The 21,101-nt window shown below is 48.4% G+C and overlaps 1 protein-coding gene across 23 annotated transcripts in view; it reads left to right on the top strand.

Moving 5' to 3' along the window:
* Positions 1-616: 616 nt before the first annotated feature.
* Positions 617-21,101, top strand: part of MBD1 (methyl-CpG binding domain protein 1) — a 54,057-nt gene continuing 33,572 nt past the window's right edge. The window contains exons 1-17 of one of the 23 annotated variants that reach the window (XM_043443797.1): positions 617-808; positions 2,037-2,171; positions 8,600-8,714; positions 8,810-8,976; positions 9,060-9,142; positions 9,305-9,345; positions 9,712-9,858; positions 9,949-10,077; positions 10,245-10,319; positions 10,448-10,567; positions 10,651-10,719; positions 11,304-11,471; positions 11,836-12,135; positions 12,229-12,366; positions 12,714-12,845; positions 12,931-12,992; positions 18,942-19,125. In XM_043443797.1, coding sequence (XP_043299732.1) covers positions 2,062-2,171; positions 8,600-8,714; positions 8,810-8,976; positions 9,060-9,142; positions 9,305-9,345; positions 9,712-9,858; positions 9,949-10,077; positions 10,245-10,319; positions 10,448-10,567; positions 10,651-10,719; positions 11,304-11,471; positions 11,836-12,135; positions 12,229-12,366; positions 12,714-12,845; positions 12,931-12,992; positions 18,942-19,125 — 2,040 coding nt within the window. In that variant the 5' untranslated portion in view covers positions 617-808; positions 2,037-2,061. Of the gene's footprint in view, positions 809-2,036; positions 2,172-8,599; positions 8,715-8,809; positions 8,977-9,059; positions 9,143-9,304; positions 9,346-9,711; positions 9,859-9,948; positions 10,078-10,244; positions 10,320-10,447; positions 10,568-10,650; positions 10,720-11,303; positions 11,472-11,835; positions 12,136-12,228; positions 12,367-12,713; positions 12,846-12,930; positions 12,993-14,083; positions 16,798-17,569; positions 17,839-18,941; positions 19,126-21,101 lie in introns of those variants that run through there. The other 22 variants (XM_043443798.1, XM_043443804.1, XM_043443809.1 and 19 more) reach the window with 22 other exon arrangements.

Raw genomic sequence — 21,101 nt, 5'->3', positions numbered from 1 at the left:
CTACACCATATCTCTTCTGAACTTTAAGTAAAATGTGTCACTGTGATATATGTATCTATATCCTCCGATTCAAAAATGTATATAACTGTCTTCCAATGAAAACAAGTGGAACAATCCATAGAGTTTTCCGAAACACTGTCTTTAAGTTTTAGAGCCCTGAGGTTGGCGCAAATAAAATCTCCTATTTCTTCTTCAGAACGACTACCGATTCATTTTTCCTTGACAGGAGGAACGGTAAAGCACATGCGCAAACAAGGTTACAAAGTGGGCGAAGAGGGCTTACAGACCCAGCCTTTTCCGCCCCTCCCTCCCAGTTACCTCCTGTGGGGACCTCCAATAAGAGACTAAATCCAATCCCAATCCTCCTCCTCCCCTCAGGCTTGGATAGGAAAGCACACGTGACCACAAGCTGGGCGGAGGAGCACAAGCGAGGTGCGCAAGCCCTGCGGCTTTCTAAAGAGGCGCGAGCCTCTTTGGACGTCAGTGCGCAAGCGCAACAAGCCCCGTCTAATGGGGCGCGCTCCTCCGCCAGAGTCAACACGCAGGCGTGGACCTTTTCTGCTCACGACCCACGCTCCGAGGTATTAGCGCGCAGGCGTCCCGCCAGGGGGCGGAGCCCGCGAGAGGGACAGCGGATTTCCGGTTCCTGGAGCAACGAACGGCCGCGGCGGCGACAGCTACAGCTTCAGAGGAAGCGGCTGCGGAGGAGGAAGGCGAGGAGCCGGAGAAGGCGGGAGCCACGGGCGGGATTCTCGCCATGGGTCCGCGGACCTAGAACCGTGGAACGTACCAGCCGGGAGCCGAGCTGGTGAGACGGTCAAGGGGGGTAGAAATGGAGACCGCTCAGGCGGAGAATTGGAAAGGATTGAGGCTCAGAACGCTGACGGAGAGCAATGAAGGGCCCTCGGGCCGATGAGTGGGAGGAATGGCGGCCTCGGAATATTGAAGGGAGGCTTGGGAAGATTTAGGCGGAGGACAGGGAGGGCTGGGGGCTCCGAAGGCTGACAGGTGGAAGTGTCGGGCTCTTGGACAAGGACGGAGAGGCATGGGGAGGACCCGAACGCAGAGGGGAGATATCGGGGCCTCTCGGGTTAAGGAGAGCGAAATGGGGGTCCAGGATGCTAAAGGGAAGAAATGAGCGGCCCTCGGGCTGATGACGGGGAGAAATGAGGAGTTGGAATGCTGAAAGGGAGAGACGGGCGTCTCACATGGAGGACGATGAGACATAGGAGATCAGAACGGCAATAGTTAGGGATGGCTTTTGGTCTTGGACCAAGAGAGGAATGGGGTGGGGGGTTCAGATGCTGAAGGAAGAAATCAGGGTGTCTGAAGCTGATGAGAGGAACGGAGGGTGAGGACGCCAAAGAAAACCTGTTAACTGCAGAAGAGGGAAATAGGGAGGGTTCGGAGACTTGGGAAGCAATTGTGATTCAAAACACTGACAGAGCGAAAGTGAGATGGGGAGGCCTTCGGAGTAGGGTACAAAGGGAATGAGGGGCTGTTCAGGTCAAAGATGCAGAGGAGCTGGGGGTTCTTTGGCAGAGGACACGGGAAATGGAGGCAGTAATACTGAGGTAGAAGGATAAGAGGACAGCAGATGGGAAAGGTATGGAAGGGTTAAAAAAGAAAATTAGTGACTCTTGGATCAAGGAAGGGAATGAATGGGAGGTTAGGGTACTGAGGTAGCCGAGTCCTGTGGGGGGCCTCTCACACTAGAGATGTGAGGAATGCGGTCTCTCTGGCTGAGGCTAGGGAGGAACTGGGGATTAGGACGGTGAGAGTGAGGAATGCGTTGAGGATGCGGACCCTTGGGTTGAGGATAAGGCTGCCAGATCAAGAAGGGGGCGGGGGTGATGACAAGCTCCTGGGCTCAGGATAGAGAACGAAGTGGGAATGGGGCTTTACCCTTCCTTATGTTGGCCAGTTGCTTGTGGCAGGTCCTAGGTCTTAGGCATGAATAGAAACACAGGTTTGTGTGGCACAACATGTCCCTTTCTAAAGGCTTGGTTTTTCCCACTGCCCCTTCCACGTTGCAGGCCGCTGCTTCTTCCCGTGGTCCCCATGGCTGAGGACTGGCTGGACTGCCCAGCCCTGGGCCCCGGCTGGAAGCGCCGTGAGGTTTTTCGCAAGTCAGGTGCCACCTGCGGACGCTCAGACACCTACTACCAGAGGTACTGGGTGGGTTGTGGACAAAGGGGTTAGGACTGAACCTGGTTAGGCAGGGTGAAATCGGGGCTGTGTGATTACATTTATGGGTAATTAAATTATGCATGTACAGTTGATCCTTATTATCTGCAGGTTCCATATTTGAAGATTTGGTTCCTCACTAAGATTTGTTCTTTGTACCCCCGAAGTCATACTCACTGTGTTTTCATGATCTTTTGTGGATATGCACAGAGCGGCAAAAAATAGGTCGTCTGATGCATGTGTTCCCAGCCAAGATTAAATGAAGATTTCTTACTGTAGCTCTTACGCTGTAAACAAGTGTCCTTTTTGAGGGCTCCTTTGTGTCCCGTTTTCTGCACTTTTGAATGGTGGTTCTGCTCTGCAGAGTTGCCGAGTGTAGTGCTGAAGTGTTGTCCAGTGATCCAAGGGCAGGAAGTCTGTTCTGTGCATATGGAGAAAATGCATGTTAAATAAGCTTCATTCAGGCATGAGTTGCAGTGCTGTTGGCTGTGAGTTCAATGTTAATGAATCAAAAAGGCAGTATATCTAGAAAAAGAAGAGGAAATTAGCCAATTAGTATGTAAGGCTGCTCCAGGAAGTGCTAAAGTAACGTCTATAGTACAAGATAAAGCTAAGGAAAAGATGGAAAAGTGGCTAAATCTGTGGTTTCTTGAGATGGTGACCAGTTTTGTGGACAGTGTGGTGAAGCCAGAAGCAAAGGACATCGGCTGTGATGTTCCCAGGGTTACGGAAACGGTAAGCCAGTTTCAGCTGGTGCTGGCTGGCTCACACGTTTCCAAAGGTGATACTTTGTGAAAAGTGTTAAATTTTCAATTGAGGCAGGTTCTGCAGATAAAAGAGTCTGTGGAAGAATTTTAAAAAACACCTGAAAAAAAAACACCAAAAACTTGTTAGGTGCTGTATAGGCAAAGAGTTATGAGGAAGAGTAGGTTTTCAATGCTGATGAGGCTGGCTTGGTTTACAAGGACATTGACAAAGGAGCCTGTATAACACAGATGGCTTCCAAAACTCCTATTTTTAAATCATTCAAAGGCCATGTAGTTAATTATTTGTAAGAGGACTGTATTAAGCAAGGTGTCTTTAAACAGAAACACACATAAAACAAGGTTATATACTGATTGGTTGACAAAAATGTGACCAGAGGCTTAGAGGAACTTGATCTGTAGTCCCTCTAGGAGCAGTGATTCTGTGCTCACTAATTCAGTGTTTAAAGTGACTTTATAGAACAGAATTACTGTGAATAATGAGAATTGACTGTAAATACATGAAAATGTGTGTTTACAAAGTTACGTTTAAGGATTTGAGGTCTTTTAGAATATGTTAGTCACGTAGTTATTAAATTTTCTAAACTTTTTTGTGTGTTAAGTTGCTATTTGCTTAGAGGAATACAGTAAAATGGTAATTAGAATTACATTTATTATTATGCTTATAAATATAATATTTTTATGTCTATATTGTACAGTTATTCACATATTTACAGTTTTTATAAAACTTTCAAAATAAGTGCAGTGATTAATAATAGAAGAGGCCAGAGGTTTTACCCAAATTAGGGCAAGATGACAAGTGAGTGTGTTTCAGTTTTGGGGAGGCCAGTAGGAGATTTGGGGCCCCGAGGTCAGAGGTGAAAGACAGTTTATTACTCACTGCATCAGCAGTATCCAGTATGTCATCATTCTTGTGCCAGTTCCCCAAATGCCAATTCCCACAGGGCGACATGAGGAGGGCTACTTAATTAGCATCTGCACATGCACTGTTGTAGGAAAGGAACTCTGAGCTTAAGGAATCTAATCTAAATGTTAGGACAGTAAGGGTGCCTTCCCTTGCTCTGGAAGAACACCCTCTCTCATCTTCCAAGGCTGATGCTGTACACGCATCTTGAAAAGATAGCTTGTTGCAAAGGGTAGTCAGTGCCTCTCTTGCAAGACATGCAAAAATGTGAGTGACCTGTGGAGTATTATCTCCCAAAATCAGTGACTTATGCTTTGTTTTGTATGTAGTTGCATTTATTTGTTTACACTAGTATGTATATTGTTTGTACACATACACTTGACCCTTGAATCATGTAAGGATTAGGGAGCCCATCCCCTATGCAGTCAAAAATATAACTTTTGACTCCTTAAAAGCTTAACTAATAGCCTACTGTTGACTGGAAGCCTTATCAATAACACATCGTTGGCTAACACATACTTTGTATGGTGTATGTATTATATACTGTATTCTTGTGGGAAAATAAGCTAGAGAAGAGATTAAAGAAAATCATGTGGGAGTTCCTTGGTTGCCTAGTGGTTAGGATTCCACACTTTCACTGCTGTGGCCGAGGTTCAGTCCTTGTTTGGGGAACTGAGATCCCATAGACTGAGTGGTGCAGCCCAAAAAGGAGGAAATCGTAAGGAAGAAAAAGTTCATTCACAGCACTGTACTGTATTTAGCAATACATTAAATTTACATCATCTGTTTACAGGATAAGTTACCTGACTGTCAAGTGCCTACAGGAATATTATCTTATATGATACAAGGCATTGTAGATCTTATACATATTACTAATATCAGATATCAAAAATGAAAACATAATATGAAAAATTTATGTTTATTTACAGGTATAACAATTCATGCATTGATAACTGAGAAGGAGCAATATGGTTGCCTTCTGGTAGCCTAGCCTGTACACTAATGAATAAATTGTTATAAAGTTTTTATGGCACACAGTATTATAATCATATTCATGATACAGTGTTGTTACATTGTTTTTTTTTTTTAGTTTTTTCAAGCCACTTACCTGTGATGATAGGCAGTTTCTTTAATGAACCAGGGAGCAAGGCATACTGTATGGTAATGTAATTCTTTGAAAGCATACTTATAAAACAGTAAGAAAGCTAACACATTATTAATTTTATATTAAATGCCACTCATCTATAAATGCCTGAATAAAGATAGGCTATCCATTTCGAGTCTTGCATAGATGAATACTTGGGCAGTGATGATGATGGTGACACAGAAATGTCTCATACAGTTCTTCTTTTGTTTTGGTTGCGCTGGGTCTTGGTTGCTGCGCGGGGGCTTTTTCTTGTTGTGACAAGTGAGGGCCACTCTTTGTTGCTGCCATGGACTTCTCATTGTGGTGGCTTCTCTTGTTGCAGAGCACAGGCTCTAGGTGCCTGGGCTTCAGTAGTTGCAATGCATGGGCTTAGTTGCCCCACGGCATGTGGAGTTTTCCTGGACAAGGAATCAAAACCCAAGTCCCCTGCATTGGCAGGCAGATTCTTAACCACTGGACCACCAGGGAAATTCTCATATAGTTCTTGCCTTAGAATTGTTAGATTTTCACACAAAGACACTCACCCACAAACGTGATAGATAAGTATTAACTGTACAGCCTGGTTATTATTTACTATTTATTAAGTGGAAGTGGATCATAACAAAGGTTTTCATCTTTGTCATCTTCATGTTGAGTAGGCTGAGGAGGAAGAGAAAGGGGGTTTCGTCTTGCTGAGGAGGGGTGGCAGAGGCAAAAGGAGGAGGAGGTGGGGGGAGGCAGGAGAGGCAGAGACACTTGGTGTAACTTTATAGAAATGCACTGTAATTTCTCTCTGACTTTTTTTTGCTTTTTCAGTTCTCCAAAAATGTTTCTACATTGTCTCAATCTTTCTTCCTCTGTTGGCTTTAATTTCAGTGCCCATGTCATATAAAGTAAAAAGTGGTCTTGAATATCAGAACCCTTCTGCTAGATTGTCTAATGTCAGTTTTTTTCTGGCACTCTTCCTTCATCTTCCTCATTATCTGGTACTGGTTCAGCAGCAGTCATCTCTATCAAGTTGTCTTGTGTTAATTCCTCTGGTGTGATGTCTGTTAGCTCTTGAGTCTAAGATGGATGTCTTGAAACTCTTCATCCTCTCCCTGACGTTTGCCATATCCACAATCTCTTTGATGATCTCCTTGATTAACTTTGCTGTGAATTCTGGGAAGTCATGCACAACATCTGGACACAGTTTCTCTAGCAGGAAGTTATTGTTTTGCACTTGATGACTTTCGTACTCTTTTCTGTAAGGATGATGGCATCTTCAGTGGTGTAATCTTTCCAGACTTTTAGGATGTTCTGTCTTTGAAGATTCTCGATAGTGTTGTCAGTTCTTTCCATAGAGTTCTGTGTGTAAGGAGCCATAAAGGTCCTTTATAACCCTCTGATCTAGAGGCTGGATTAGACATTGTGTTTGGGGGCAAACAAACCACTTCAACACCTTTGCTGTTGAATTCATGGGGTTCTGAGTGGGCAGGGCATTGCCCAATGTCAAAAAAACTTTAAAAGCTGTCCCTTAACTGGTGAGGTACCTCCTGACAGAGCATCAGTGGAACCATTAAAAAAAAATGGTTCTCATTGTCAAGACCTTCTTGTACAACCAAAAGACTGGCAGCTGGTGTTTATCTTTTCCCTTCAAGGCTTGAGGGTTAGCAGCTTTATTAATAAGGGCAGTCCTGATCGTAAACCTGACTGCATTTGCACAAAACAGTAGAGTTATTTTATCCCTTCCTGCCTTAAATCCTGGTGCTCACTTCTCTTTCTTACTAATAAATGTCCTTTGCACCGTTTTTTTTTTTCCCCCTCTTTTCAGAATACGATACTTTCGTCTCCATTAAAACTTTGTTCAGGCAGATAGCCTTTTTCCTCAGTGATTTTCTTAGTGGCGTCTGGGAACTTGTCTGCTGTCTCCTGGTTAGCAGAAGCTGCTTTTTCTGTTATCTTGACTTTTGTTAAGCCAAACCATCCTTTGCTGGCATTGAATTACCCAGTTTTAGAGCCTTCACCTTCCTTTTGCTTTAAATTGTCATATAATGACTTGACTTTTTCTCAAATCTTGTTATAATTTATAGGTATGACTTTCTTACAGCAATCATGCATCCACATAAAAGCTGCATTTTCAGTACAAGATAAAAACATATTTTGCAAAAAGTACAAGGTTTTCGAGCTGCTGGCATAGTTGCAGCAACAGTGCCTGAATTCCCTTTGTTTTTCTTCCTTTCTTTTTTTTTTTAATGATAGTCCTTACAGTGGATGGCTTCCCTGGTGGCTCAGATGGTAAAGAATCGGCCTGCAATGCAGGAGACCCAGGTTCCATCCCTGGGTCAGGAAGATCCCCTGGAGAAGGATATGGCAACCCACTCCAGTATTCTTGCCTGAAGAATTCCATGGACAGGAGAGCCTTGTGTGCTGTAGTCCGTGGGGTCACAAAGAGTCGGACACGACTGAGTGACTAACACTTTCACTTTCACTTTATACTGGATTCATTAATCTTGAATTGGCGGGCAACCACAGCTGCAGACCTCAATCTACGGTACATGTCAAGCTATTCAGCTTTTTCCTGTAATGTTATGACTTTTCTCTGCTGCTTGGGAGCACTTCCAGTATCACAAGTGACACTTTGTTACGGGTCCCAAGGCTTACAGTTTTGCACTAAATATGATGAAAATGACATGAGAAAAACCACTGCAAGAGGTCACTTTCTACTGTGATGCTCAATTTTATGGAGAAACAAACTGCTCACTCAGATGATTAGCCTTCCATGCCATTTAAAGTAAATACTTGTAACACCTGAGCTCACTGCAGCAGCAACAGGAGGTGGCTGTGAGATGATTATAGTAGTATGATATGTGCTACAGTTAATTTTGTGCAGTTATCATGTAATACTGCATCTTTACTTCTGTTTATGTTTTTCTTGACTGCAAATGGTGCCACATATGATGTTAAGTATTTGTGTACATGTTTAGGTAAATTTTAACTTTTTATAATAGATTTCATATATATATCTTATGGTGGTAAATGATAAAATAGACTAGTATCTACATATATTTTATGCATTCATGACACACCTTTTTCTTAATTTTTTCAATATCTCTAGACCACATGATTCATCGAATTATTTTAAATAGTCACAAATCTCCAAAAAATTTTTCAATATATTTATTGAAAAAAAATTCATGTGTAAGTGAACCTGTGCAGTTTATACATGTGTTGTTCAAGAGCCAGCTATGTTTAAAACATGTTTTTTTCTTGTATAAATTTTGTGTACGTAGTATATAATGCTAATACATGTATGTTATTTATTTGTGTTGCTATTTGTATTTCCTTTCACTTATGTGAAATACCAGTAGTAGCACACATTATAAATCTGTGCATATCTATTTACATTTGTGTTATTTATTAATGTTTGTCTACATGCTGGCATTTATATACCTTTTATATTCCTGCTGTTTGGAGTTACTTGGGGTAGTTTCTTGGTTGGGGTTCATAGGTTGATCCCAGGCTGCTTCCTGTATCCCACCAGCTCTACAGGCCTGTTCATCAGCCCTGAGGGAGGGTTATGTGGGTGGAGTGGCAGTGGCTCCAGCTAGGTACCAACCTGTCCTGGCCCATCCTCAGCCCCACAGGAGACAGGATCCGAAGCAAAGTTGAGCTGACCCGATACCTGGGCCCTGCATGTGATCTCACCCTCTTTGACTTCAAACAAGGCGTCCTCTGCTATCCATCCCCCAAGGTACTGTACGGTGTGGAGTACTCGGGCACAGCTGCTGAGCCTCCTGACACCCACCCACGGGTCTCCGTCCTTCCTGCCCTTGCTCTCATTTCCAGGACCATTCCTTGGCCATCACCAGCAGGAAGCGGAAGAAGCCTTCGAAGCCAGCCAAGGCTCGGAAGTGTCAGGTTGGACCTCAGAAGAGTGAAGTCAGGAAGGAGACACCAAGGGATGACACCAAGGCTGACACTGACACAGTCCCAGCTTCACTTCCTGCACCTGGGTGAGTGTTGGGCTAGAGTCAAGTCCGTGAGGGTTGTGGTTGGGCGTACACTCAGGGCCCCACGCCCACGTTTCCCATCCTAGGTGCTGTGAGAACTGTGGAATCAGCTTTTCAGGAGATGGTACCCGAAGGCAGCGGCTCAAGACTTTATGCAAGGACTGCCGAGGTGAGCAGCCCCTGGGGCACTGGGAGGTAGAGCTGGAGCAGCCTCGGTGTCAGCCTGGCACACAGATACCTGGCTAGGGGCTGATGGTAGGTGACAGACCAGAGGGAGTCATGAGGTCAGATACCTGATGCTCCTTTAACATTTCTCTCTCCCTCCCTATAGCACAGAGGATTGCTTTCAATCGGGAGCAGAGGATGTTTAAGGTAAGCACAGCCTACTTCCTCCTCACAAGTGTGCGGTGGGAGCAGGATGTGATGGCGGCTGGTCAGAGTCTGAAGGAACAGTGATGGACCCACTGGTGTCAGGGTCATTTTGTAGGGAGCTAGCTGCAGGAAGTCAACAGTAATGGAAGTTGGTCAGTAGACACTGATCAGGGTCACAGGGGAGAGTAGACGTCGTTTACGGCTGCAGTGATGGTGGCTCATCCCTAGTTAGCCACAGTGATGAGGCAGACGGGGACCTGCAGACGTGGTGATGGGGGTTAATGTGGGGTCAGCAGACACGTTAGGGGCAGTGCTCCTGGAGCCGCTCCGCCTGGACCCGTGACCTTGCCCCACCGTTCCTGGCAGCGTGTGGGCTGTGGGGAGTGCACGGCCTGCCAGGTGAAGGAAGACTGCGGGGCCTGCTCCACCTGCCTCCTGCAGCTGCCCCGCGATGTGGCCTCGGGGCTGTTCTGCAAGTGTGAGCGAAGACGGTGCCTCCGAATTGTGGAAAGGGTGAGTCAGGCAGGTGGGGTAGGCCCAAGGCTCACCCGTGCTCCTGGCCCTCAGCCCTGGCCCCACGCTTCACACCTCCGGCCCCCACAGAGCCGAGGGTGTGGCGTGTGCCGGGGCTGTCAGACCCGAGAGGACTGTGGCCGCTGTCGAGTCTGCCTTCGCCCTCCCCGCCCTGGGCTCCGGCGCCAGTGGAAGTGCGTCCAGCGGCGCTGCCTCCGGGTAAGTCAGAGTGGGGGGTGCAGGTGGGGGCTGGGGCAGAGCTTACTCTGCTGTTAAAGCTGCTCCTGCTTCCTTCTTTGCAACTGGCCTTGCCCACCTCATGTCTTCTTTTCTCCCCCACCTCACACTCACCTCTCTGGCTCCACCTACCTGCCCCTGTCTGCCAGCACCTTGCCCACCGCCTCCGTCGCCACCATCAGCGATGTCAACGACGCCCTCCCCTCGCTGTGGCTCCCCCTGCTGTGAGTGCCCCAGCCCACACTCTGCCTGCCTGTCCCCCTCGCATGCTTTCTGCACACCTGAGGGGAGGGTGGTGCTCCGTGCCTGCCTGTGCCACCGAGCCTAAACTTGCCTTCTGCCTTTCTCTCAGGGTAAACATGGCCGCCGCAGGGGAGGCTGCGACTCCAAGGTGGTGCCCCGGCGGCGTCCACCCCGAGCCCAGTCACCGCCTCCACCTCCTCCACCGCAGCCTCCAGAGTCTCCAGAGCTGGTGAGGCCCTGGTGGGCAGGGGGACGGCACAACCGTAACCTCACCAACTACCTGCCCTGACCCCACCCCATTTGCCTCTGCAGCACCCCAGAGCCCTGGCCCCCTCGCCACCTGCTGAATTCATCTATTACTGTGTAGACGAGGACGAGCTAGTGAGTGGCCTCACCCTACCTGAATAAGCCTAGACTCTCCCAGGGCGCTTGGTTAACCCACAGAAGCAGATGCTGCAATGGACCTCATAGGGGAGTAGTAAGGCACAGTGGTGGACACTAGTGTGGGCTGAGCAGACAGTGGGCTAGGAACTAATACGGGATCCCCAGGTGCAGTCGCAGGACCTGGTGTCAGATGAACCAACGCTCTGATGGGGCTTGCAGAGGAAAAGCTGGCACAGTGCCCGAAGTCTGCATAGGATGACCAGGCGCAGTGATGGGAGCTAACGGAGCATCTGCAAAATTCTGCTGGAGGTGGGGGTCAGAGACATTATCTTGGTAGCTAGTGGGGGACCAGCAGATAGAACGATGGATACCGTGTTGAAGCAGCCGCCGTCCTCATGGTATTAAGGGCCTTCCGGTACAACAATATTGCCTGGTGCTGGACTCGCAGCAGGAGGTGTGACTAGTGGGGAGCCAGGCTAAGACTAGTGTCGAACCAGTTCCCTCCAGCGGGGCTGGTGGACGAGTAACAGGAACAGCACTGTCACTATCCTAGTGACAGCCCCCACACCCCCTGTTCCCAGCAGCCTTACACAAACCGTCGGCAGAACCGCAAATGTGGGGCCTGTGCAGCCTGCCTGCGGCGGATGGACTGTGGCCACTGCGACTTCTGCTGTGACAAGCCCAAATTCGGGGGCAGCAACCAGAAGCGCCAGAAGTGTCGCTGGCGCCAGTGCCTGCAGTTTGCTATGGTGGGTGTAGCAAGAAGGGTCTGGTGGGTGGGAGGAATAGTGCCCGTCTCCCACTCGCGCCCCCTGCCACCCGATGCCTGGGGGGGCAGGCAGGCCTGGAGGGTGAGTGGGGACAGGCCAGGTGGGTCCTGCAGCTTCAGAGTGGTGGGTGGGGCAGTGGGTTTGCCACCAGTTAGCAGATGTTGTGCTGGGATAAATGAGGAAAGTGGGAGGTACTATCATTGCCAATAGGAGATTCACAGCCCTTGTGATGAGGGGCTTGTCCATAAGGAAATACCCTACTGAGACTAATGGGGTTGGGTGCATCGATCAGGGCAGGGTAGTAGTGTACCTGGTGGCCATAACATGCCACCTCTCCTCACAGAAGCGGCTCCTGCCAAGTGTCCGGGCAGAGTCCGAAGATGGGGCATCGCCGCCCCCAGCTCACCCTCGTCGAAAGAGGCCTGGCTCTACTCGAAGGCCCCATCTGGGTCAGACTCTGAAGCCTCCCTTGGCCACACCCACAGCTCAACCAGACCGAGCCCAGACTCCAGTGAAGGAGGAAGCGGGCGGCGGCTTTGTGCTGCCCCCACCTGGCACTGACCTTGTGTTCTTACGGGAGGGTGCGAGCAGCCCCGTGCCAGTGCCTGGCCCAGCCTCGGCTGCCACAGAAGCTCGGCTGCAGGTGAGGGTCCCGCCTTCTCCTGCCCTTCCCAACCCCACCCAGCCTCGTGCAGGGAAGCTGGGACCAAGTCTGCTGCCATCCTCCTTCACACAGGAGGCCCAGTGCCCTGGCCTGAGTTGGGTTGTGGCCTTACCCCAGGTGAAGCAAGAGAAGGCGGATGCCCAGGAAGACTGGACACCGGGCTCAGCCATCCTGACTTCTCCTGTATTGCTGCCCGGCTGCCCCAGCAAGGTGGGGGTCAGTGACGGGTGGTCTGTGAGCAGAGTGATGGGGAGCCATGATGGTGCTTCTTTGAACACAGTAATAGGTGTGCTGATTACAGCCTCTCACAGAATTATCCCGCCTGTCTGACAGATGCCTCACCCTCCCCAGGCAACTAGTGTGGCCTGCTTTGCTGCCCAGTTAACAGAAAAATGGAAATCTGTGAGGAATGGGAAAGGTCTGTAGACAAGATGGTTTTTCTGTGCTCAGGTGTGACAGAATGGGAGTGTCAGCACAGGGACAGGTTGGCTGGTAGGGACACTTTCCTCAGGCCAGCCCTGCCCTTCTGACAACTGCCCATTTCCCGCCTCTCCCAGGCAGTAGACCCAGGCCTGCCATCAGTGAAGCAAGAGCCACCTGACCCTGAGGAGGACAAGGAGGACAACAAGGATGACTCCACCTCTGACTTGGCCCCAGAGGAGGAGGCAGGAGGGGCTGGCACGCCCGTGGTCAGTGCTGGGGGACACCCCGCCCTGTCCTGACCCTGCTTTAGGCCCACCAGTCATGGTGACCCTGATGTTAATTCTTCCCCAGATCACGGAGATTTTCAGCCTGGGTGGATCCCGCCTCCGGGACACAGCAGTCTGGTTGCCAAGGTGTGCCCCACACTGTGAGGGGTCGGGATGGAGGGGGGTGTTCTGGCCAGATGTGGGCCCTGAGTCATGAGCGCAGTCAGCGTTTTGACATGGGGTAGTGGGAGGTAAAGGCCCCATGCGACTGCTCTGGTCACCGTCAGTGATGGAGTGTGTGCAGGACCTTAGAGATTTCTCCTGAGGTCTGGGCCAGGGCTCTCCTTGAGGAGGGTTACAGGAGCTGGTGGCGGGAGAAGAGTTGGTACCCTTTGTTGAGATTGGAAAGAAAAGGGAAGATAAGGAAAGCTTTTCCCCCGTATCCTTAAGAAAATCCACAGGGGTCAGACTTACAATTTCTTATTCAGAGAATCATCATTTGGGGTCTTGAAGGCCTGTGGAGTTTCCAAGAGATGAATGGGTGGGCTGGTCAGTGGGGGGTGGTCAGGAGATCTGGTCCTGAGATGGCTTTGTGATTGGGGCCCACACACAACTGGAGTATCCTCAGTGGAAGGAATCAGGCTGTGTTTCTTGAGATTTTCTGGACCTGTTGAGGTCATTAACTGTTTCAGCTGCTGCACAGAACTGTCCCTACAGGTGTGGCAGTGGAAGGAAGGATAGGGAGGTGGGAGGACTGTAGGACTGGGCTGGTGGGAGGAGGTCAGGGGGATGCTGCCTCCTGCAGGACTGATGAGAGCCCAGACAGGCAGCGTAAACTGTTGACCTGAGCCCCTGGATTCCTTTGTTCCTGCGGACTAATGTCTGCAGGCCAGAAACTGCTCCACCTGTACTTGGGCGAGTACTGAAGTACTGATTGAGACCCTGCTGGGCACACAGTGGTGAATCAATGACCCTGGGAGGCTTATCTTTCAGGAGACATAGGATTCCTGCCTTCAGGGAGCTTATAATCCAAGTAGTGAAGCCGTTTCCCCTATGCATGAAATCATTACATATTAACAGAACAGTAATGATGTGCTATGTTGTCTGCAATGGAAGATTGTAGAAGAGAGGGAAGGGATAATTGGGGGGAAATGGAAGAGTAGGAAATGGTTTTGTGATGCTTCATTTTGCACATAGGGAACCTAATTCAACATACAGACCTGCTCCCTCTTCTCTAGGTCCAAGGACCTTAAAAAACCTGGAGGTAGAAAGCAGTAGACTGGAGGCTTCTGCAGACTGTAGGACTCAAGGTGATACTTACAGACCGACTTTATCAGAGACAACACTGATCTGCTCAGAGGCTGGACCATAGATGGATTGCCAGGGCTTGTGTGGGAGTCAGTAGGAACTGGGAAAACCTACCACCAAACCAGAGGAGCAGGCCTGTTCAGTACTCTGAGCTTATAGAGGAAATAAGCAGAAAAGGAAGACAAAGAGTAGAAAGTTGGTGCATCTCCTCCAACCAGTGCAAACCCCAGGAGCCTGAGTGTCATAAGAAGTGTGGATATTAAAGATGGGGGAGCTGGGATGGGAGAGCCGACGTGATTAAAGCCACCTTTGGCCTAAACAAGCCATCATCATAAATAATTCTAAATGGATTTGGATGAGACCTGGTAGTGTCTCTAAACATTTCCTCAGGGAGACAGCAGTTCGGAATGTATTGGGAATGTAATGTGAATAAATGAGGAAAGGAACTGCTATTCGTTGAGTTCCTCCCATGGACCTGGTTTAATCCTCAAAAACATCTTTTTAGAACGGCATTGATTGGGCCCATTTTTGCAGAAGGGAAAATGAGATTCAGAGAAACTAAATAACTTGTCCAGTGTCGAACAGCTAGTATCAATAGAGCCTAGGATCAAGATCAAGCCCAGGTTGTAAAAGCCTTGTTTTTAAGTTAAGCCACTAAACTGTTAACTGTAACCTATATCCAGTAGTGTGTGATAGTGTCATATTAACAAGTTTCCAGTGACCTGACAAAAGTGGATTCTTCTAAGCATAACAACAAAACCCCTTACAAACTGCTGCCCCTGGGGTGGCATAGGAAACACCAAGACAGTGTGGATCGTGCCACCTTGTCAGCACGCATGCCTCCTGAGACTGGGTTATTCCCAGGCCTTGGGTGCCACATAGGATTCCTCAAACCCAAAAGGGCATCTTTCCCCACGGCTGATATTTACCGTCACTCCCTACCCTCAGCCAAAGCAGTCTTCAGAATGAAAGCTCCTGGCCTGGCTCATGTTTCCTCACAACTCACTTCCCTGTCCCTTGATGACCTTTGTACTTGGTTTCTACTCTCAGCCCCTGTCTTCTAGGAGTCTGAGCTCCTGCTTCAAGTCCCGCCTAAGGGCCAGTCTTGGCTCAGCCCTGCCTCACTTTCCAATTCTTCATAAAGTGCCAAAAAGATTACATGTGTGATTCATTACTTAGCTTTACTGGGCTGGGACTGAGTGCCGGCCTCCTAAATTTGTAGCCTATGTGCCTCCCTTGCTTACTGTAGTCCCAGCCTCGCAGCTTTAGAGAATTCAGAGGTAGAGTAAGCGTTTCTCTACTTTTAACTCATTTACAGCCCTCTGCCCCCTTCTCTGCTCCTTCCTTTGCCTCACCCTACTTATTTCAGCCAGAGTCAAGACTGGATAATTTTCTCGTACTGTTTTGCTCCCTCCCAGGATCCAACCACCCAATCCTCATATTCTGGTGGTATTTTGACAGTGATGCCCTAAATGAAATTTGAGAATAGCATTCTGACTCATGAGATGTTACCGTGTGTGTCAAGATACAATCAGAAAAGCAGCACTACTAATATGAAGATTTTATATATGTGTGTATATGTATATATAAATATGTATATTATCTTAAGGGATTTATTGTAGGTGATTTGATCTTATGCAATTGTGGGAGCTGGTTGAACAGTCTGTATAAGGCTGTTGTCTTTGCATCTAATGCTGGAGCTTGAAGTCTGCAGGGCAGGCAATCGGGAAGGGAAGATGGATGTAAAATGTGGGAGACGGAGGACATACTGGCGCCCACAGGCACAAGCTGGAAACCGCAAGGATGGCCTGGAAGCCATGTCAGCCTCTCACCACCTCCAGCTTCGATGACGTGGGTGTCCTGCAGAAGAAACTGGTGCCCTTCATCACAGAGTTAAATATGCATCTGGTCCAGGAATTAGAAAAGCTGAAGGAAGATCCTGGGGAAGGTGGAGCAGCTGCAGGCCTGGCTGCAGGCCTGACTGTTGCCCCATACCAACGAGGTGAGCCAGCAGATAAATGACGTGTGTGAACTGCAGCGGTGCCTGGTGCTCCTGCAGCAACCTTCCGAGTGTGCTGCTGCTTCGCGTCTGCCCTCCAGTTCCCACGCACAGTCTCTCGTGGCCTGTCCTAACTGGAAGCATGCAGGGAAGGGGATACTGGGAAACGTAGCCTAGTCAAGGTGACACGTTACAAAGCCACCCTGCCATGAATCAGCTCCTAAGGGTCTCACAACTCACCTGAGGATAACTTGGTAAAGCTGCGTTGCTGAAAATGCAAAGCTGAAGACCATGGATTTCATGGTGACCCCAGCAAGTACAGAAATTCAAGCCCATCCAGAAAAAACTTGCTGGTCTCGGCTATTTTTGTGTCATTCATTCAGGTATCGAGAGCCTGACCCATGCTAGGCACTGTACTTAATACTGAGATTCAGGAATGAAAAAGATATAGTCCATGCAGTTTTATTAAATACATCAATATGTATTTACAAATGATGAATTTCCAACTTTATCGTGGAATTTAATGGTGAAAATACAGAATTCAGGAAACTGTTGGGAGGACAGCCCTTGCGTGACCTTGTTGGGGCACAATAGGCATTGGAAATATAGTTTATGCTGTTCTATTTTTAAATTATTTTTAAATTATTTTTATTGTCCCGTTTACTGATTTATATATACTTAGTGTTTTGGGGGGGAGTATCTTAATGGTGCTTAAGTGCTGATAGACTGCCTCAGAGAAACTGGTATAGAAAGTGGGTGGCAAGATCGAGGTCAGGTTCTGTTCAAGGATCTTGGGTGAATCACTTCTAGAGCCCCCTGGAGTTTCAGACTCGGTCGTCGTGCCCGGGCCGGTCCCGCCACCCTCCGAATACGCCCACCAGGGGGCGCTGGCGCCTGGACCCTGGTCCTCCGGCCAGGGCTGGAGAGACGCTGCCCCTCAACTCCCTGTCCCTGGGGCGTGGCCTCCCCTGGGCCGAGGCGGTCCAGAATCAGCGCAGAGGGAAGCCGACTCCCCTCTTCACAGTGGCTCCGCGGGCGAGACCGAAGCGGGATTAAATTACGGGACACGCCCGGGGTGAGGGCGCAGCGCGAGGAGCTCAGGACCGACGCCGGGACGTTCCAGGGCCGCCGGGTGTCGCCGAGAGTCCGCTTCCCGTGTCGCCGAAAATTCACGTTGATGGGACCCTCCAGGCTGTGGACCTCGGAGGTTCCCAACGGGCGCCCGAGAATCTGGCTTTTACCAAACCCCGCCCCTAGGCCGAGGGCGTCACCGCCCTTCTGAGGGTATGGTGTTACCAGACCGGATCAGCCAGCGGGCCAGGCACCCGTGGGAATCGAAGATCCAGCAACTAGCCCTCAGGACCCCGTCCAGGGAGCGGAGACGATCGTCTAATTTCTTTTCTTTCTTTTGTTTCAGGCTACGTAAACTCTTAGCAGTAAATGAAAATGAGTATTTTACCGAGCTTCAGTTGAAAGAAGAAGCATTATAGGAGATAAAAGACAATGAGAATTATTAAAAGAAATTTCAAAAGAGAAGAGACGTTATTTTGTGGCTGAAAGGCTGAACGAACAATTCAGGAAATGGAGTCCAAACCTAGAAACATGCCGCATGCAAAATCCGAAGTGGGCGGATTACAAATAATTAGGGAATGCTGATTTATAGTAAATTGCGGTCTTAAATTGGGATACGCAGTACTAGTTGTGCTTTTGTTATTACACGTCAGTGACCTACTAGGTGCTAATTTTTTTTCCTGTTAAAGTTCTATGTTCATCCCCATTGCAGAAAGTACCAAAGTGTCATTCTTATTTGACTTTTAGGTATTACCTACCGCTTTTTGTGGCTCAGGTGGTAAAGATTCCGCCTGCAGTGCGGAAAACCTGGGTTCGATCCGTGGGTTGGGAAGATCCCCTGGAGAAGGGAAAGGCTACCCACTTTAGTATTCTGGCCTGGAGAATTCCATGAACTGTATAGTTCATGGGGTCGCAAAGAGTCGGGCAAGATTTCGACTTTGACTCACTCACCAGTGTGCTCTTGAGCGGAAGTTCAGCTGTAGTCTCCACCTGTGCTGAGGGCCCCTTTTAGGTTTCCTCACTTGTGTTATGTTTTTTTTCTGCCTGGGATCCAGAATGCCAGAGCCTGATCACCGAAATTCTGATCCACGTCCTGGCCCTGGTTTTTATTGTGCCCAGTCAGATCGTGCCGCTGCCCCCCCCCCCCCCTTCCTCCCCAATCCTAGGGTTCCTCAAGTGTAAGCCGTGGTTTCCTGGTTTTATTAACAAATTTGTCACTACTGGTTGGGTTAGCTGACAAACCAGTTAGGCTCTCTCAGCTTGTTTTAGCAGTAAGATGAGGATAATACCCGCTGTGCCATCAGTCAGGTATTTGTGAGACTGAAAGGCTTTATGTGTGAAAATACCTTTAAATTCCTGTAAAGAACTACGCGAATAAGGTTGTCATGTGATGATTTGCCCTGAAGGTTAACTTAGAGATGGTCTCAAAATTTGACCATCCTACAAAGTGTCCGCTAACTTTTCTCATGCTTTTAGACATTACAGGATATAAATAGCAAAATCAATTGGAATGTAATTAAATCTTCGACTTTACTTGGGGTTAAGGAGGCTTTTTTTCTGCTAGCAGTAAGGGAGCGAAGTCGGCAGGAGGCCTGGCCAAGGGCGGGGTGAGGACTGCGCAGACTCAGCTCTTCCACTCCAAGAGGAAGTTGCGAGTGCCCGTTTCTATGGTCACCATGGTAACGGGACCAACTTCCGCCCCATTCACCTGTCCCTAGACCCCCGAGGCGCAACACTGGCAACCAGACCTGTGCATCTCACAAGCTCGTCCCGCTGGTACCTGTGGTTGGGGAACCGCGGCGGACACCGCCCCCGACCCGAGGGAGCTCCAAAATGTACAGCCAGCGGTTTGGCATCGTACAGAGAGAGGTTAAGGGGCCCACTCCCAATGTGGTGACTGTGGTAAGCACGGGATATGTGTTTGGGGTCCTACCGTTTTCTGTATCTTCCCCCATTTCAGGACCCAACCCAACCTTGGCACCCAGCAGGGGTTCTCTCAAGGGAAGCAGATGCCTGAGGCAGTAGTTTGATTTTTGAACGAGGGAAGAAAAAGGTCTCTTGCCTAGCTCTCGTACTTCGTCCCTCCCTACCCTTTTCCTCCCCGCGTCGGTTGTATTTAGTTTATGTATTTGGAGAAAAACCACTGGAGATCTTGAAGGTTGAAGATCTTGCAAGACTTTTAAAAGAGGTCGTGCCCTTGAAATGCGGAGTGTGTGTGTCAAGGAAAGGGCGCTGGGTCAGGTGGCAGGAAATCTGGGGTCTGAACTGGCAGTGATTCAGCTGTACCGTCGGGGCTAGTTCTGTACGCTTAGGAAAACCGTCTGTTGAAGAGTGCTGGACTATGGGGGTTTTGAGTGGTTTTAGGGCCCTTCCTTTGCTGACTCAACTGTAACAGAAACACCCGCAGGCCTGGGAATAGGAGGTTGGTTGCCTTTAAGGCAGTGGTGGTGGTAGGAGGCCAGGGGAACACTGTGTGCTGCAAAATTTGATGAGCGCCGCTCAGAACCTCGGACAGCTGGTCCACGCACCTGCGTTCCTTTGCTTCTACACACTAGTTTACACAGGCTAGAAAACCTCCATGTGTAGTTAGGCAACGATAGAGGTATCACTTGAGTCCCTGCTGTGTGCACAGATCTGTGGAAGATACAGGGGTGAAAACATTGACCCTGGGAGATTTCGCTTTCTCTGAAAGTTTGATCCTTGCCTTCAAGTTGCTATCTAATTGCAGAAACAACTCGCTCACGCACAAAACCATTAAAGATTAACGCAGTGTGCCCCCACAGCTGATAACGGTGCCGTATTGTCTGTGTTGGCACGCTGTGGAAGAAAGAGCAGAGAGCATGGAAGGTACAGTTTTATTATGCCCTGTAATGCACATAGCAGTTGTCAGTTAATTTATAGACCTGCTCCCTCTTCTTTAGGTCCAGGGACTGTAGGATCTGGGTTTGGAAATGAGTAGACTGGAGTCTTTTACAGTCTGTAGGGTTTGAGGTGATTATTATTTTCTTTATGAGGGACAGTAATGGATGTACTTTGGGTTTTGTATCTGAACCCTGAGCTCAGCTGGGCTACTGGTCAGGTGACATTCCTTGTGTCGGAAACCAATAAGGATTTCCATTCCACCAAATTACCACCAAACCAGAGAAGCAGGCCTATTGAATATTTTATGTTTATAGAAGAAGAAAGAGGAAAGGGAAAAGGTCAGAGCTGGTGTATCTCAGGTATCAGAGTGTGATAAGAAGTGTGGATGTTAGAGGTTGTAGAGTTGTGATGGGAGAAGAGTTGAAACCACCAGAGGTGAGACTTGAATGCTAAACAATTTCTTCAAGAGAAGGTGGTGAAAGATGTAATGTCTGAAGTAATGAAGCAGCAAAAGGAGCAGCTGTTTGGTGAGTGCCTCCTAGGGACCTAGTTATTTACTTCTTGAAATAATTTTTTTAAGGAAGCTATTTGTTTTGCTCTTTTTGACAGGTGAGAAAACTGAGACTTAAAGAGGTTAAGTAACTTGCTCAAGATCACACAGTTATCAGTAGAGGCCAGACTCAAACCTAGGCTTGTAAGATGTTATTCTTTAAGACATTAAACTGTAATAGTAGAAACTAATTTGAGATGTTACAGTAACAAAAGCTTTCGGTGACCTTGAAAGTACAGGGTAGTTGTGAAACCCTTTATTCTGATTTTAGCATGGTTTAAGAGTTGCAATGTCCAGTATGGTGGCCACTAGCCACAAATTTGAGCACTTGTAGCATGCCTAGAGTCACGTATTCAGATAATAATATTTTGGATATATTGGTTAAATAAAAATATATTAAAATTAATTCCCCCTGTTTCTCTTTATTTTTTAAAATACAGCTGCATCAATGTTAAATTGCAGATCT

Source organism: Cervus canadensis, chromosome 23 (assembly GCF_019320065.1).
Source record: "Cervus canadensis isolate Bull #8, Minnesota chromosome 23, ASM1932006v1, whole genome shotgun sequence".
NCBI classification, from domain to species: Eukaryota; Metazoa; Chordata; class Mammalia; order Artiodactyla; family Cervidae; genus Cervus; species Cervus canadensis.
Note: the sequence above shows the minus strand (reverse complement) of the source record. Positions and strands in the feature narration are given on the sequence as shown.